Source organism: Phyllobates terribilis, unplaced genomic scaffold (genome assembly GCF_046119375.1).
Source record: "Phyllobates terribilis strain yellow unplaced genomic scaffold, ASM4611937v1 Scaffold_7__3_contigs__length_470593459, whole genome shotgun sequence".
Taxonomy (NCBI): Eukaryota; Metazoa; Chordata; class Amphibia; order Anura; family Dendrobatidae; genus Phyllobates; species Phyllobates terribilis.
This window is the reverse complement of record NW_027362767.1, coordinates 22,611,285-22,623,323: the sequence shown is the minus strand read 5'-3', so window position 1 is coordinate 22,623,323 and position 12,039 is coordinate 22,611,285. Positions and strand designations below refer to the sequence as shown.

General features: G+C 43.6%; 1 protein-coding gene across 5 annotated transcripts in view; it reads left to right on the top strand.

The window, feature by feature from the left end:
- The first annotated feature begins 8,536 nt into the window (after positions 1-8,536).
- The window catches only part of PRIMA1 (proline rich membrane anchor 1), a 61,363-nt gene continuing 57,860 nt past the window's right edge, over positions 8,537-12,039 (top strand). The window contains exon 1 of one of the 5 annotated variants that reach the window (XM_073638303.1): positions 8,537-8,998. In XM_073638303.1, the coding sequence (XP_073494404.1) occupies positions 8,944-8,998 (55 nt within the window). In that variant the 5' untranslated portion in view covers positions 8,537-8,943. Of the gene's footprint in view, positions 9,283-12,039 lie in introns of all 5 variants that reach the window. The other 4 variants (XM_073638304.1, XM_073638301.1, XM_073638302.1 and 1 more) reach the window with 4 other exon arrangements.

Genomic DNA, 12,039 nt, shown 5'->3' with positions numbered 1-12,039 from the left:
TTATCCTCTCTTGCTGACAACTTTATCTTCCAAAAGGTAGAAAAGAGAACAAGGGGATCTGCTACTTTGGATCTAATCCTTATAAACAGGGAGGAAATGGTTGAGGAGGTAAAGGTGGCTGGGACCCTAGGAGGCAGTGATCATGCTATTATAGAATTTTGGATAACTAGAGGAGGAAGACATGTGAAGACTCAAACTTCAAGGTTAGATTTTAGAAAGGCAGATTTTAAGAGACTCAGAAAGAGAATAGGAGGGATCCAATGGCTGGATGTCCTTAAGGACAAAAATGTCCACGAAGGATGGGAAATTTTTAAAAATGAGATTCTCAAAGCACAATCGTTAACAATCCCGAAAAGTAGGAAGAATGGGAAGCATTTAAGGAAACCAGGATGGATGAACACAGAACTTAAACACATGCTAAAAAGAAAGAAAGAAATGTTTATTAAATGGAAAGAGGGAGGCATATCTAAAGAAGATTATAATGCAGTCTGCAGATCCTGCAGGGCACGTATCAGGTTAGCTAAAGCTGACAATGAATTAAGGCTTGCAAGAGATGTCAAAAGCAATAAAAAATGATTTTGGGGGTATGTCAAAAGTAAAAGAAAAGTCAAAGATGCTATAGGATTTTTACAGGATGAAAATGGAGAAATGGTAAGAGAGGATGTTGAGAAGGCCGAACTTTTTAATTCCTATTTTGCATCTGTTTTCTCTCAGAAAGAAAATGTAACATCAACTGATCTTCACTGTCCTTTTAAAGGAATAGAGGAATCAAAGTTATCTGTAAACAGAAAGATTGTGAGGGAATATTTAGCTAACATAAATGAGTTCAAGTCTCCAGGTCCAGATGAATTACACCCCAGAGTACTGAAGGAGATCGTAGAAGAAATTTTAGAACCACTCTCCATAATCATTGAAAATTCTTGGAGAACAGGAGAAGTCCCAGAAGACTGGAGAAGAGCAAATGTTGTTCCTATCTTCAAAAAGGGGAAGAAGGTGGACCCAGGGAACTATAGGCCGGTGAGTCTGACTTCTATACCAGGAAAGATCTTTGAACAAATTATTAAACAACATGTATGTAAGTACATGGATAAGAATGAAGTGATTAACCAGAGTCAGCATGGGTTTGTAACTAACAAGTCATGTCAGACTAACTTAATTTCCTTCTATGACAGAATCACTGACTGGGTGGATCAGGGAAATGCTGTAGATATAGTATATCTTGACTTCAGCAAAGCATTTGACAAAGTATCTCACACCATCCTTATTGAAAAAATGACCAAGTATGCAATGGACCAGGCAACTGTTAGGTGGATTCATAACTGGCTTAGTGATCGGACTCAAAGGGTGGTTGTAAATGGCTTCACATCCAGCTGGATGAATGTCTCAAGTGGGGTACCACAGGGCTCCGTCCTGGGACCTGTATTGTTCAACATCTTTATCAATGATTTAGATGAAGGAATTGAGGGTAAACTGATTAAATTTGCTGATGACACAAAGCTAGGAGGGATAGCTAATACTAGAGAAGAGAGAGAGAGGATTCAAAAAGACCTAAATAAACTGGAGCAGTGGGCAGCAACCAACAGAATGGTTTTTAACAGGGAAAAATGCAAAGTACTACATCTGGGCAATAAAAATGAAAAAAGCATATACAGAATGTGAGGAATAGAGCTAAGCAACAGTACATGTGAAAAAGACTTAGGTATACTAATAGATCATAGACTGAACATGAGTCAACAGTGTGATGCAGCAGCAAAAAAGGCAAATACAATTCTGGGATGTATTAACAGAAGCATACAGTCTAGATCACGTGAAGTCATTATCGGTCTTTACTCCTCTTTGGTCAGACCTGATCTGGAATACTGTGTACAGTTTTGGGCACCACATTTTAAAAAAGACATAGACAAACTGGAGCAAGTTCAGAGAAGAGCGACCAGAATGGTGACTGGTCTGCAAACCATGTCCTATGAGGAACGGTTGCAGGATTTGGGAATGTTTAGCTTGCAAAAAAGAAGACTGAGAGGAGACTTAATAGCTGTCTACAAATATGTCAAGGGCTGTCACATTGTAGAAGGATCATCTTTATTCTCATTTGCACAAGGAAAGACTAGAAGCAATGGGATGAAACTAAATGGGAGGAGACACAGATTAGATATTAGAAAAAACTTTTTGACAGTTAGGGTGATTAATGAGAGGAACAGGCGGCCACGAGAGGTGGTGAGTTCCCCTTCAATGGACGTCTTCAAACAGAGGCTGGACAGACATCTGTCTGAGATGATCTAGTGAATCCTGCTTTGAGTAGGGGGTTGGATCAGATGACCCAGGAGGTCCCTTCCAACTCTACTATTCTATGATTCTATGAAGGGTCCTAAAGAAAGATCCAATTTCCCTCTAAGATGTGGAGCACTGCTGGGATATCGACAGTCCCCAAAATGCTGCCAAATCTGGAAAAACAAGCTGAAATGCCCCTGGCAGGGAGAGCTGTAACTATAGCCCCCCATACACATAAACGTCCAAATTTACCAATTTCTGAGGAATCGGCTGACCATATAATGTGTATGGGGACCTCCAGACTTTCCCCTATAGATGATGTCCGGGGACATGAGGATCGGACGGTACGAATCTTCAGTGTGCAGATAAGCTGCGGCCCAATGACTCTCCGTTTACTCCATCATAGAGAGTTATCTAATGTGCATCGCCAGATTTAAGGGGTTGTCCAGGTTCAACTTCTTTCCACAAACTGAGCGGTTACACACTCTCCCCAGGTCCAGCGCTGTCTCTCTGCAACTGCTCCGATGATGTCACGCCTACAGGAAATGCTACAGCCAATCACTGGGCTCTATGCCTCTGCCAATGTAGGCAGCTGGTCCCAGGGATTGGCTGCTGAGCTGTAATTGTGATGTCATAGCTGCAGCCAATCAACAAGGACTGGAGCAGCAGCAGAGAGGCCGAGCTGCCCCCTGGGAGGGAGAGTAACAGCTCCATTTTCTATTGTATATGTCTTTGAACCTGTGGAGAAATAAAAGTTAAGAGGACAAGAAAAAGTTAAAGCTTTCCTACACGTGGGACAAAGGTTCTGTTTGCTGCCTTATCCTTGTATCTCAATACCCCAATGGTGGCAAAGTGGCCGCCCCACCTCCGAGCACCCAGCCCTTTCTACCTGTGCTCCCATTTATGGCTCCCCTTTCTCCCATCACAGTTTTATAGACACATCCAGCACTTGCACCAAGGTTATAACTTTTGTGGAAGCCACAATGTTTCACGACACGGATCCATCTCCTCTGCCCACAACTTTCAGCAATGCACTTAATTAGCGGTGACCGTGCGCAAGACCCAGGCGTGTGCGCTGGACGACTGGTTCACTCTCTAGTAATGGAATAGCAGACTGTGTTATTAAAAGGGACGCTATCGTCTCTCCATGTGCTGCGGAAGTTGGTTCCTGCTGCAAGGATCCTGTAAGATTCCCTGCAGCAACTGTCAGATTTAGCCATGGGGGGGGGGTCCTAAAGCAAAACATAGATTGAGCCCCACTTTACCATTAGCGCCTTCAGCAGCAATTTCAGAATATGAAAAGCTTATACTTATTTTGGTTCCCCTGATGTACAGGGATAATGCACACAGTGATGTCACAGTACGGGGGTAACACACACTGATGTCAGAGTACAGGAATAATACACACAGTGACGTCACAGCACAAGGATAATGCACACTGTGATGTCAGAGTACAGGGATAATGCACACTGTGATGTCAGGGTACAGGGATAATGCACACAGTGATGTCACAGTACAGGGATAATGCACACAGTGATGTTACAGTACAAGCATAATGCACACAGCGATGTCACAGTACAGGGATAATGCACACAGTGATGTCAGGGTGCAGGGACAACGGCACACTGTGATGTCACAGTAGAGGGATAATGCATGCAGTGATGTCACAGTACAGGGATAATGCACACAGTGATATCACCGTACAGGGATAATACACACAGTGATGTCACAGTAGAGGGATAATGCACACAGTGATGTCATAGTACAGGGATAATGCACATAGTGATGTCATAGTACAGGGATAAAGCACACAGTGATGTCATAGTACAGGGATAAAGCACACAGTGATGTCATAGTACAGATATAATACACATAGTGATGTCATAGTAAAGGGATAATACACACAGTGATGTCATAGTACAGGGATAATGCACACAGTGATGTCATAGTACATGGATAATACACACAGTGATGTCATAGTACAGGGATAATGCACACAGTGATGTCATAGTACAGGGATAATGCACACAGTGATGTCATAGTACAGGGATAATGCACACAGTGATGTCATAGTACAGGGATAATGCACACAGTGATATCACCGTACAGGGATAATGCACACAGTGATGTCATAGTACATGGATAATACACACAGTGATGTCATAGTACAGGGATAATGCACACAGTGATGTCATAGTACAGGGATAATACACATAGTGATGTCATAGTACAGGGATAAAGCACACAGTGATGTCATAGTACAGATATAATACACATAGTGATGTCATAGTAAAGGGATAATACACACAGTGATGTCATAGTACAGGAATAACGCACACATTGATGTCAAAGTACAGGGATAATGCACACAGTGATGTCATAATACAGATATAATACACACAGTGATGTCACAGTACAGGGATAATGCACACAGTAATGTCATAATACAGATATAATACACACAGTGATGTCACAGTACAGGGCTAATGCACACAGTGATGTCATACTACAGAAGTAATACACACAGTGATGTCACAGTACAGGGATAATACACACAGTGATGTCACAGTACAGGGATAATGCACACAGTGATATCATAGTACAGATATAATACACATAGTGATATCATAGTACAGATATCATACACATAGTGATGCCACAGTACAGGGATAATACACACAGTGATATCATAGTACAGATATAATACACACAGTGATATCATAGTACAGATATAATACACATAGTGATATCATAGTACAGATATAATACACACAGTGATATCATAGTACAGATATAATACACACAGTGATATCATAGTACAGATATCATACACATAGTGATGCCACAGTACAGGGATAATACACACAGTGATGTCACAGAACAGGGATCATGTAAAATGCAAATCCATGACGCTCCCTTCTACTGTCCATAGTTATCACTAATTGCACTTAATGTCTAAGTGAAGAGAAATATCCAAACTAAAGGTGGAGAATGACTTCTTATCAAGCATTATAGTTACAGGAAAACGCTCTGTAAATTCATAAAAAAGACAATCCCTTTAAGGAAAGCGCCTACAGGCAACATTCATTTAAAATCACAGTCATGTGTCTTTTTCATTTATTCTCCGCACAGCTGACACTGCCTTCTTGCAAGAGGTTCTGCAGCAGTCAATGATGGGCGCAGCTTGTGCATATTGATGAACATAATAAAAACCAGAATGAATGAATGCAGGAGCCTTTCTTAGTCAGCCATTGTGTCTTCAGCCTGGAAGAATTGGCTGCGGTATCTCAGCCCGCTGAGCCCCGGGGCCACTTTCTCTTTCATGTACTGCCATGGATGTAGATGGCCCAGTGTATTATGGTCGGTGTTGAGCAGAAGTGCTGAAATAGCTTGGGGAAGCGCAGGATCGTGTCCGTCCTTCACTGAAAAACTATAGAACTGAACCATCAAGATACATTAAGGCTCCGGCAGACATTCCTGAAGAAGAAGGAGACGGAGCTCCAGGATGAATGTATTAAATAACGTAACGGCGGCCGCGTGTGCAGAGAGTGGAAATGGACAGGAGGGCAGAGATTTACTGACATTTACAGTAGTATCCTCATTAAAGGATGTGTCATATGTATGGGGTATTACAATCCTATTGATTTCAATGGGATAAAGAGGGGTCTCTGGCTGATTTGTACGGGGTCACTTACCCCGTACATAATATGATCATTATAAATGATCCCTAAGTGGCATAAATGGGGGATAGCTACCAGGGGTGTAACTATAATAGGTGGTGCAGGGGTTTGCCATCGCACCCTGGCCCTGGAGACTAGGGGGTCAAAAGGTTATGAAAAGACCTGTGATATTTGAGGGTCCTATAGGAAATTTTGCATTGGGGCCCACAAGCTTCAAGTTCTGCCAATGGTGGCTACTAGATCAAAACCCTCATTGTAGCTTCTGCCCTGGACCCTTATAGTCAGAAGCAATACAACAACAATGGGGCCCACTGGCAGACACAGACGAGGCCCCTGTGAAAAAAACAATATATGGGCCCTTTGCAGTCCTATTCATTAGAATGCAAAATTCCACCAGCTTTGGAGCTGTAGTGGCCCCTTACATCTTGGGCCCCTGTGCAGCTGGACAGGTTGCACTAATGATATGTCCACCCCTGATGGGACCCATAGAGAGAAGTGGGGCCCCGCCGAGGTCGGCCACATCACATATTTTACTGACTGAAGAATATCTGTGCAGGAATGCTTTGTCCTACAATGTTAGCAACAAGATTGTGATCAATCAACCAATGCAAAGGAGTAATTTGTAGCATCTGACCCCACTGCAAAATCCTGTAAGAGGGCGATCACATCCACACATCCTATAAAGAGACAGTTCAGACCTAAGTGGAATGAAGCAGAAGACTTTTCTTTTTCCTTCTTCACACAAAAGCGAAGCTTAGAAATCTCACATAAGACACAGCGCTTGGTGGTTGCAGTTGCACTGGATATTGCTGGCTGCAGAAATAGTTCATTAAATCTGTCTGAATTAACAAAGTTTATAACTTTCCTTCCATTTTCTGAACTCCTCTCAGCTGATTTATGATCATGTGGAAGTTATGGAGAACTTTGTGTTCATAAATCAGCTGAGAAGAGTTCAGAAAAAGGAACATAAGGGTTATAAACTCACTGTCATATTCTCAGTTAACTCTCACTCTAGCCAACAATAGACAGTGCAACATAAGGGCTATAGAAGGCAACTGGTGCAAATTAAATGGGGAAAAAAAAATACACACACTTAAGAAAATAGAATGATCCCAGAGGGTTGTATTATATTATAAAAAGTTATACAATGTCCTAAAAGACTTTGTGCTTCAGTTCTTCACAAGGTACAAGATGCAGGCTTGCTATCAGTGAATAAGAGCTTTCTTGTTTAACTCTAGAAGTAGAGAACCGAGGAGGAATTGAGAAAGAAAGTGTATTAAAAAGTTGCTAAACTTAAGTACACAGCACCAGACTGGCTCTATATTACAGCCACATAATGGAGACGGCACTCTCCTTGATCCAGTAACAACCACAGAGCCCTGTGCACATTGCGGCAATGATGGAAAAACTCTGCAAGAAATGCCCAAAAAATGGCAACAGCACCAAACTCATGAAAGTATAAAAAAGTGTGAGTTTATTACAACCACATAGTGCGCGACGTTTCGGCTCAACAATGAGTCTTTCTCAATTCCTCCCCTATAAATATATTAAACAAAGATTGTGTGCCAGAGCAATAAATCAAAAAGCGTCTCTGTGGTATAGCCGGGAAATATGGCTGCCCCAGTCTTGGTTTTACAGCATCCCCCGTACCTAAGCATCAAACACCCCATTTCTCTCTTCATTTCACTCCATATTCCTTTCAAGAAGATAACGCCCCCATGTGGCCACATCAATGGAGATCAAAATGGGACTATCATAAAGTCAGTATCTTCCATTTTCAGATCATTACTGAATTGATTTTCTTGTGTATTTCCTTCTTTCTTGGTCTGTACCTAATTTTGCTATTGGAGATTTCTGAACCTTACCTCCCTGGGGTCCATGCACAGCACTGAGTACACTGCACACAGTGTATATAACATCTATAGCATTGCATAGTGATACTACTACTAAAGGGAGGACTTGGCCCCTGGTGGTCATTGTCAGTACTGCACTTATTTTTTCTTTTTAATTTCTTTGCCTCTCTTTGGCCATTATTTTGGAAGGGTAAGGCATAAATCTGTAACCCTTCTTATACCACAAAGGCCATGGCTCTATTATCAGTATTGGGTCAGTATTTTTTTTCTCAGGAGTGGGAGCCAAAACCAGGTGAGGAACAATCAGAGAAAAGGTAGAATAGAAACAAGTCACCAATTCTGCATTTATCACCCACTCCTGGTTTTGGCTCCCACTCCTGAGAAAAATACTGACCAAATACTGATAGTGGGGCCATGGCCTTATTGTCAGTCTAGGTAGTTAATATGCTCAGTGCTTCTATGCCAGGGTGCATACATCAGTAGATGCCACCATCCACCTGAACCCATTACATAATGTTGCCAGCTTCCTATCCTAGCTGTATACCTGCACAGATCAGCTCTTCAGTCTTGCTTGCAGGATGCAGCTTTCTGCATTTGTGGTATCACTCCTAAGCCCCAATATCCTTCAATACCTATAGGTCATGACCCCCAGTAGGTCCTGAGTGCAAGATCCAAAACTAAGCCTCTCCCCCAGAGTTCATTTCCCCCCCCCTTTAAGATGTTCTACTTTTTCTCAAGACTGTGAAAACCCTTGTGTCTGGAGAGAATCCAGGATCTCCCTCCTTCCCTCCCTTCCCACTGGAATCATCCACACCATTTAGATCCCAGTCAGGTGCAGGGGCATCCCCCCTTCTAAGCTGGAGGAGTGGGCAGTGGAGCAGCTCCCTCCACCTATCCAGGATCATGTGGCTCTAGAAAAACGCAACAATCAAACAGCACTGAGTGCCAAATACACAATGGACTCGCTAGATGGGGATGAAAAATCACTGCAGTATGCTGAGGACAGATTGCAGCCAGCCTCTGGCTCTGCTCTGGTCTCCCTGTAATTCTGCATTCTCCAGCCTCAGCTGCTGGGGATGTGACCTGTAGTTGGGCTCTGTGCAGATTGGGATTTGCAGGAGAGTTTGGAGGAAGAATGGAAGATGTTGCCTTGTTGGGAGGGTTTCCACCCTGCTCTGTCTCTGGAAGTCTCTGCTTGTGAGTCAGCTACACTTTTACTATCTTAATAGACACCTCAGGACTCCAGTGCCCCTCTGGTTCTTGGAGCAGCCACAGGCGCAAAGAAGGGGAAGAGGGTGGGAGGTGGGGGCTCCCATACTGTCCAGGAACTACAAGAAGATGAAGCCCAGCTGGGGTGAGGCAGAGACATGGGAGATATAACCTCTACCAGGGGAGGAGGACCTGCTTCCCCACAAGCTGATAACTTTTCCCTTAAGGGACGGGAGACATCTGGAGACCCCAAGACCCCAACAACCAAAGAGGTAAGTCAGCATGGGCTCCCTGAAAGTGCAGACTTCTCAGCAGCCCCACATTCCCTCATATTTACCTTCCATTGTTTATGCTTTTGTTACAATGTTGCACTGATGGAAACTTTGATACATAAATGATAAAGCTCTGCTCACCAAGCACAAGCTCCCAAAGCCACATGTCACCACCAGATGTGCCCTCGCCCTCATCCCCAAGGGCAAGACCTGCTGAGCCTAGATCATTCCTGCCCCTATATACAGTACTACTATAGAAGCAGTCAGTGCATGGCATAGACCGAGCTGCAACTTGCTCCAAGCAATTCCTGCAAGGAAAGAGTTAAGAAATCCTTTCCAAGGAAACCAAGCAAAGTAAACAGTGCACCTTATGCATCCTCAGCATAAAACAATCTCCAGGGACAAATCCAGATCAGATTTTGGCAGAGTCTCCCCCTCCTGAAGTCACAGAATCTGAAGCCATAGTGCCATACTCCTCAGAGCCCAGGAACATTGCAGCCTTGGAAGAATCGGGGACTGAAAGTTTATTCATGTCATTGCTTGTGTCCAGTGTGATCTCCAGTCACTACTGGGACTTTTCTCCATAGAGGTGACTGGAGCCAGTGGTAGCGCTGGGCATGAACTACTGCTCCAGAAAAGTCACCTTAGAGTTATACATCTATGGAGGGTTTTCTGCAGAGGTCATTGCAGGTGGGACTGAGGGGCTACAGGATAACAGCCCTGGACTCCCCTGTATATATTGTAGCATGCTGGGAGTTGTAGTTTTTCAACAAGTAGGGGACCACTATTGTAGAACATGTTGTAAACAGTGGGGCACAGTCGCTGCAATGACACATGGGCGAAACTGGCAATCTAGGAGCCATTTTTATTTGCCATTGGAAGGGATGTGGTGACATGGAAAGTGGCGCACTCTGCAAGTGTGGCGCAATTCCTGTAGATGACAACCTGTCGGCTCGCTTGCATCTCATCATGGGTTGGCCTTATTCGTGGACCAAGTGGAAGCCACAATATGGACACATGATGGGCCCCACTGTACATAAAGCAGTTTATACAGTGGGGCACGTTCATTATAATTACTGGGGATAGAGGGTTTTTATATAATGGGGTATTGGCTATGCTGTATATGAAAAGAGGGTTGTCGGGGCATGAGGCTAGCTGCCAAATATCCCTGGAATAAAGCAGGGTGCCTAGCATTTATTAACAAATATTGATATAGTGACAACCTATTCCCTAGAGCAGAACACCGACTAATCTCTCCAATCATCCCTGTCCCATGGAGCTCACAATCTAATCTCAACATTCAACACCTAGCCTACAACTCCCATCATCTCTATCTCCTAGAATTTACAATCTAATCTCACTATCGTACTCCCATAAGGCCTCATTCAGACTTCGGTGATTCTTGTGCGAGTTCTTTGCTGTGACGCGTCTCAGTCTGTGGTTATAAACATGCCCGAGTAATCCTCAAAAAACACAAACCAACACAGACTGCTCCATTATTTACTGTAGTAATGGATCAAACTCTAAAAAGTCTACGGGTCCTTGAGGAAAAATAACACAAAAAATCAGACAGGATTCGGATACTATTGTTTGGGCGTTCTAGTGCTGTCAGATTTTCGTGTTTGATAAGAAAAGCTTAAAGAAACTTTGCATAAAAAAAAACAGATAAAACCGATGGTAAAAACTGACACTGATGGAAATCTGATCCACAACAAGGGAAAAATCACTGGTGTCTGAAAAAGCCTGAACTCCCATCATCCCCGTTTCCTGGAATTCACAATGTAAATCACTATCACACAAAACAACGTATAACCCCCGTCAACCCTGCATCCTAGAGCTCATCTCACTAAGAGGGAATAACTCTCACCCCCCTGTCACTAGAGCTCGCAATCTAATGTCCATATCCCATACCTAATGCATAACTCCCATCATCCCTGTCCCCTAGAGGTCACAAGCTCATCTCACTATCCCACTAACAAGGAATAACCCTCATCATCCCTGTCCCTGGAGCTCACAGTCCAGATTCTTAACATAACAGGCTGGGAGAAGATAGAAACTTCATGCAGCGTCCAGACAAGTGTGATGTCTTTGGATGAGGACACAGATCCTGGTGGCACCGGGCACCATAGTATGAGCTGACAATAGCTCCGCTGTCTGTCAGGGGATGGATCAGGGAGGGTGTGAGGAGTCTTATTCCCGGTACATCACTTCTACACTCATCCAGGGGTCACTGTACGGGGACAGAGGGACAGGGCAGAGTAGCAGTGGTCGCCTTACTGAAAATAATAGTGGCACAGACAGAAGTAGCAGTGCTGAATTTTGTCCTTCGTCGCTATACGTTTAGATTTACCTGCAGTCCTATGTAAAATCACAACTAACATGTTTTGATATCTTTGTGAGCAGTGACAAATACAGCTCTGCTGCCCCTCACAATCTCTGCTCTGCCACCTCTGACAATCTTATGTCCCAAGCTGGGACTGACGCATCTGACAGACTTGGATTTGACCGTCCCTAACAAACTTGGCTCTGCTGCATCTGACGTGCTCCTCTTTAATTCTTGTAGCAAGCTCAGCCCTGACACAAGTGACAAACTCGGCTCCGCAGGCTGACAATGCCCGGTCAATAGGAGACTAACGTCAAAGACTCTTCTTTGTTTTCTGTTCAGTGTATTCTATTGTTCCCTGTAATCAGCCATTTTAGGCTGGCAAATTTCTGAATGTAGGCAAAAACCAAAAAGTCTCCCCTTGTGTTTCCCCG